Below are 6,474 nucleotides of genomic sequence, written 5' to 3'. Positions count from 1 at the left end.
TGCAAAAAAAAATATAATAATTTTTGAGTCAATTATTTCACCTAAAATTTGTCTGTGTGATGAAATAGAGGTCCAAAACTAAGCTTATATGCCTTTACCGGATCTTTTTTATTCCATTTGGTACACGAAATAATCAATTGCAAAACAGGCAAAAAAAACTTTTTTGAGTGTTTTTTCAAATACTTTTCCTACAAAGCATTGTAAATGTGGAAGTTTGATCGTAGTTTGCTCAAAAGTTATATTACTATGAGACTAGACGTTGGTAGTTATTTGACAGCACTAGGATAATAAAAACGTTAAAAATTAGGGGAGTTCACAACCGGGGTCGTTTCACAACAGGGGACAATCCCCTATATTTTGCATCAACCCCGTGTGTCGCCGCAGGACCATCATGACAGTAATGTTTAGTATTCCACACTGACACGAGGACGATGATTCCCCCTTCCCTGTCAGTATAGGATCTTAGTTCCCACCGGGGTTGGTTACCCGATCTCCACTAAGGTTGCTTGTATCCCAGTTGGTACGATTGGTCGGATTTGGAGTTGCTGGATAAGAGGCCGAGAATCACTATGGGGTTTGCTTTACGCTTACACGTGCGCATGGGACCAACGGTACGCATTATCCAGCCATTACCAAGCAGTTACCATAAGACTTTTTAAAAGATATTTGCCCTTTCTTGTGTGATATCGATTCGCGGCGTTGTATATATAGTTAAAGGCATTAGGCAATATTTCGAATATCTGAAAAAATATAACAATCATGTACATAATCTTTCATCATATTCTTTAAATATATAATAATAATGATCATATTAATAATTGTAATAATTATAATAATATAGTCTTAAAAAGAAACGGTGTTCTATTATGATTCTGTTGTAATGTTAATTGCTATTTCTGCCAAATGGTCAAAAAATTATCAAATGTCTTATGATCTGCGTTACATTTATATATCCTTCGACGAAAATATGGTAAATAAAATACCATAACTATGCACGTGTTGAAGTTCATTACACCTGACCATATATCGCACGGTTAGATATTCGATAAAAAAATATATTCGGAGTTTTTTTTCCAAACTAATAGATACATATAAAAATATAAGAATGTTACGTTGCAACTGAATAAGAAACTATCTAACAAAAGCATGAGTAACGAGAACTAGAATGTTTGATTTAATCATAGTCAAAAGGCAACATTTGAAATAATGTATGGAATATATCGTTTTTCTTGTATCCGTTCGTCTTATGAGGCTCTCCTATTTTGCTTCTAGGGATTTAAAGGGGTAATTTCGTGTTTATCGTCTTACAGACCGACCAGTCAATGGTCAAGTCTAAGCCGAAATTGTTATAGTCACGACTATCCGATGCATCCGCGTATAAATTTTGTTTCTAGCTTATTACGCAATATTGTTCCACGCACATATACAAACATTCATACAGACAGGTGACATTTTTTGCCATCGTATGTTGAAACGTGGATCACGTCCTATCTATTTTATTTTATCTTTTCGCTACTCGAGCCCACTGAAGTGATGCTATAAACAACATACGTCCGCATGGTATTCTAAGGTCCAAATCTATCACACAAGTTTGCATCGCAATTGTAGTTAGGCCCCTAGGCGGCAGTGTCCTGCAGCGACAGTAACGACTGACGCAGATGTTCGTACTGCGCTTTGGCGTGCTTCATTTCCAGCTCAGCTAATTCGATTAAACTAGATAGAGTAAAAAAAATTAGGATTTGTCATGGCTGGAGACAGAGGATAGGATAAAAAAGGGGGTACCTTTTCTTAAAGGCAGCTACTCGACGAAGCCGAAAACTGACCAGTTCCTCCTTGCCACGACCGGACATCGATTCGAACTTCTCGCATGCCTGTGTTTGAGCCATTTCCGCCTATCGAAACGAGAACAGATGAATTTGTATGAGTTAGAATACGGACTGACTACAACGCTAGTGACAAATCTACTGTTCGCAAAGCAACTCAAGCAACCACTAAATTATCATTTACCTTAAGTTACCATTTCTATAAAGCGAATACGTTCATGTTAAATAGGAGCAGCTAAACTATATGTTCATCCAATTGTAAACTAGTTTGAAAATCCATTATCAGTGGAATTTTTATATCAAAAGTTGATTTCGAGATATAATTCGATAAGGAGAACCCGAAAGTTTCCAATTAGAAGAAAAATAAATTAGATCTAACTTAATGCCCACTTTTGTACGATTTCTAAACTGATATTTATCTGTGGATAATATTTCTGTGATAGTTTAGTTCATTTATTTAAGCCGGTTTATCTTGATTCGCAAGAGCTCAAAAACAGACTACAGTAATGCCTCGAGATAAAGCAACTTTATTTTTTATTTTCGTTACAATTATGAACGTGAAGCGACCATGAAACGCTTGGCAACCAAAAGTATAATATGCTTTAGTCTAAAAATGTAAGTCTCTATGTGGTGCTGTGACCTTTCGCACTATTCTCGTTCCAAAGAAGACTGCCTAAACGTTGATGAGCAAAGATATGTAACATCGAAGTCAAATGTCGGCTAAGAAGTCATGTAACCGGGAAACCTGATTTCGAGGCCACATACCAATGGTTCTGACCATCACAGAGCAAACACATTTTGCGTCATCTCGCCCTGTCGTTTACCAATTTTTGACACAAACCCTTCCACAATTATTATATATGCTGGATTTAACACCGTGTGATTGCTAACTGTTTAATAAACTTACTTTATTCAAACGCATTAATGACAAACCAAAAGCATTGTTGGCTCAAATGGTATGAATAAACTGTTGGGAGCATGTACCAAAGCATAGAATTCACTGAGCACATTACCTACTAAAGCACCGCTAAAAACAAATGCGAACAAATGCGAACTAATTGCAACTTTTGACTAAAACAAATATACTACTGCAAGCATTTTAATGCCATAATTTGTGAAACCCTTGACAAAGAAGTTAAAAAAAGACATGCAACACAAAAACATTCAGCAATTACAAGCTATTCTGGGGAAGCTGCAATCATTTTCAGTACCTCTTGCACTTCCAATGGCTTCAGACATGAACGAAACAGATTGAGCAGTGGATGAATATTAAAACTATTGCAATATGTAAGTTACAGTGAAAAATGAAATGGGAACAACATCGGCGCGCAGACGACTGACAAAGTGTATCGTTGTCGTTGATTTTAAGAAATGAAACCACGGATAATTTTGCTGCACTTACCGCATGAACGTCCTTATTTTTTGCTCTTGCCTTCTCGAGATTCCTATTGGCTGCTTCATATGCTGCCAAACAGCGCAATCGGCGAATCAAGAGTGCTTTAGCAGCATTACTGTCCCGTTGATAGTACCGCAAAGTGTCACCCAGCTTCAGATCCTGATCGCTTGCCACGCGTCCTTCCATATTCTAAAAATGATAGCACATAAACGTTTGCTTACAAGCATATCCCTCAAAATCACTCACTCTAATCTTTTCGAAAATATCTGCCGTTTTGGCTAGAAAACGCTCCATACTGCCATGTTCAGCCGTCGAGAGTGACATTAGTGCAGACGAGATCCGAATATGTGAATCAGCCACTTCCTTATGCTTGTTGGTCATCTTCTCAGTCCGTACTGCCGCTTCCTTTAGATGGGCATGATACTCACCCAAAAATTGCAGCTCGCGCTCAAAAAAGTCATTCACGTCCTTTACCGTCGCTCCCAAATAGATCTCATCAGTTGTTTTACCCAAGCTTCTCATTAGTCCACCGAACACGTCAATTTTCTTCTTTAACTTAGCACAAAGATCCTGGTCGAATTCCAGAAACACCTTCAGATGTGCATCATCGCGAAACACCGGATGCGTAGCCAATCGGGTTAAAAACACCTCATGCATTGCTACAGTCTTCTTAAAAGTGGCCAAATATTCCGCTTCCAACTCTTGTTTCATTTTCTTGAACTCCTCCTTGGTCATGTTTCCCTCGCCTTCACCCAACCGTTGTAGTTTTTCACGAGAAGCATCGAAATCGGGCCTGGGAGGACAAGGTGGAATGATATAACCAGCGTACTCTTCATTCTCCTCGAATCGATCGTGCAGCCACACAAATTCCTCATGCTGTCGGACAACCAAAAAATCTGTCTTTGCAAATCCTGGTAAGTTAGTACGAGTATGGACCGTAAATTTTACTCTCTCCTTCTCACTCAAAGCATCCGAAATATCCACCTATAGTAATCACAAATTATATTATCTGAATGTAAATAGAAGGAAGACATTTTACAAATTGAATGACTCACCAGTAGGGAATTAGGAGGAAGCGTCGTGTTTTCAGCTTTGTTATTGCCCTGTTGCTGTTGTTGTGGTTGGGCTCCATCGGCCATTGATCCATTTCCGGATGTCATTTTATGAGAGGGCACAAACTCTTGATTACCACCCTCGAGTGGGCTAGTCGGCAGCGAAGCTCCGTTACCATTCTCCTCAATCGTTCCGTCCTAACACAAAGAAAGGAGGGAGGAGGAATAGCATTCATTATCAGTACACTTTTTTATGCTTATCGCGGGGAACTTACCATCATTTTTCTAGTTGTATTTTGCTAATAGCTGCGTTTCACTTTTAGAACCGATCGAACCACTAACGAATATTTTGCACACGAAAATAGCTAATTATTGTTTTAGAAATATACTCTACCGAGACGTGTATCTACCCGCAGCATTCAAAATCGCCGTCGTCATCAAACTTATAGATTAGTTGCTTGAACTCCGGCAGACTTTATGCGAACGCGAAGCTTTACTCTATGTAATGTAGCAGTGATGATTCTTCAACTTTTGATTAGTGCTCTTCTGCTTTGTAATCTTCTTGCGCGGTGTGGTGAACAGGGTTGTCAATACGCCTATGGTCCAATAAAAATTTTGACAGAAGTTGTTTTACACCGTTTTTGCTTTTGCTTATCCAGCTTTTTATATCCAGCTTTTTACGAGCCATAATGGCGGACGTGTTCGTAATATTTGAATAGCATTTTTGACATTTCCCTCATACATCGCACGTTTTCTTTCCGTATATTCCTTTAGTTTTACCGTGAACGCGCGGAAAGAAAACGTGCGATGTATTAGGGAAATGTCAAAAATGTCGTTCAAATATTACGAACACGTCCGCCATTATGGCTTGTAAAAAGCTGGATACGAGCCATAATATTGCCCGTTTCTTTAGTAACAACACGCGCTGCTCACTTTTTTGATAGCTTGAAATCGTCGCTGAAGGAATCTACTTGGTTGTATGTAAGCAAAGACGTTCCATCAAGAAGACTCCCAAGTAACAATTTCAGGCTGATCAAACGCTTTTATAGCTGATTTTATTCAACCTGTGGCTGATCTACGGTTTAGGTTTAGAAATGAAAACCTTTTTTCAGCTCTTAAACATCTAAATCTGGTGATTTTATCAAGCTTCAGGCTAATTAATAACTGCTTTCGAAGCTGCAATAAAGCTTAATAGAACCTTTTTTGCACTTTTAAATAGCCATTTTGTGCAATGCTGTCAATTCTATTTTTAGAACGAGAAATAGTTTTGCAATCTACTTTTCCAGTCGCTTAATCAACGCTTCATCAACCTTTATGCAGCTAAAAAAAATCTATTTCTAAATTTAAAAAAATGGAACGCGTCATTTTTATTTCGCCGTGAACGCGATATTTTTAGTTTCGAATAACTTTAATTCGTACAAGTAAGCTAGCTAATTAAAAATGCATGTATTTTTTCCGGGAATTGAACCCGCCATCTGTTGATCCATAAGCACTCACCGTATGATCCGCCCCATTTGTATCTGCTGAACAGACAGTGAGAATATCTTTACACCTGAAGCCTAGCCCGTCTAGCGTGAAGCAGTCGATAATGTCGATAACTGACAAACTTTTGCTGTCAGCCGAATTGCGAAATTCTATGATCTGACAGTATGTGTGCTGTGAGCCGAAAGAAAACTTGGTAGAAGTTTGTAAAGCCACTTTAACACCCTTAAGCAAACTTAAAGTAGTTTGAAAGCTGTGAACCTAATGAAAGCTTTCACTCTACATTTAAACACCTTTAAGCAGCCGTAAAACGGTTTGATGTTGATGGTTGCTTAGAAGCAGGTTGTTTGGCAGAAAAATCCGCCATTAAACTTTTTTATCAGCTTTTGGGAGAGAACTGGTTTGAAAAACTTAAAGTAGCTTAAACATCGCTTATTTAAACACCATTTAAGTGCTTACTTTATGCAGCTTTGATCGCCTTAAACTAACCCGTAAACAGCCATTGCTCTTGCAATTCAGCTACCGTTGTTACTTGGGCTGGCATCTCTTCCTCGCTCCCATGCAAATGACGAGCAACAGAAGCAACAGCGCGCCCCTCCCGACAAAAGTTGAAGCTGTGTGTATCTAGCTTTTTACGAGCCATAATGGCGGACGTGTTCGTAATATTTGCACAGCATTTTTGACATTTCTCTAATACATCGCACGTTTTCTTTTCGTACAT

The 6,474-nt window shown here is 38.6% G+C and overlaps 1 protein-coding gene across 1 annotated transcript; it reads right to left on the bottom strand.

The window, feature by feature from the left end:
- Positions 1 to 762: 762 nt before the first annotated feature.
- LOC128737721 (sorting nexin-32) lies at positions 763 to 4,787 on the bottom strand. The gene is made up of 6 exons (XM_053832421.1): positions 4,547 to 4,787; positions 4,275 to 4,469; positions 3,466 to 4,203; positions 3,226 to 3,408; positions 1,783 to 1,892; positions 763 to 1,713 (listed from the first exon to the last, which is right to left on the bottom strand). The coding sequence occupies exons 1-6, from the start codon at positions 4,550 to 4,552 to the stop codon at positions 1,617 to 1,619; spliced, it is 1,329 nt and encodes a 442-aa protein (XP_053688396.1). The 5' UTR covers positions 4,553 to 4,787; the 3' UTR covers positions 763 to 1,616.
- Between the last annotated feature and the right edge of the window lie 1,687 nt (positions 4,788 to 6,474).

Source organism: Sabethes cyaneus, chromosome 1, assembly GCF_943734655.1.
Source record: "Sabethes cyaneus chromosome 1, idSabCyanKW18_F2, whole genome shotgun sequence".
NCBI lineage: Eukaryota > Metazoa > Arthropoda > Insecta > Diptera > Culicidae > Sabethes > Sabethes cyaneus.
The sequence above is the reverse complement of the archived record's forward strand: the minus strand, read 5'-3'. Positions and strand labels throughout refer to the sequence as shown.

What these genes read in the sequence shown, in the direction of transcription:
- LOC128737721 (XM_053832421.1), bottom strand. An exon ending in TTCCTCCTAATTCCCTACTG is followed by an intron (nt 4,204 to 4,274) that starts GTGAGTCATTCA and finishes TGATTACTATAG; the next exon opens with GTGGATATTTCGGATGCTTT. An exon ending in AAAATAAGGACGTTCATGCG is followed by an intron (nt 1,893 to 3,225) that starts GTAAGTGCAGCA and finishes TCGTTTCGATAG; the next exon opens with GCGGAAATGGCTCAAACACA.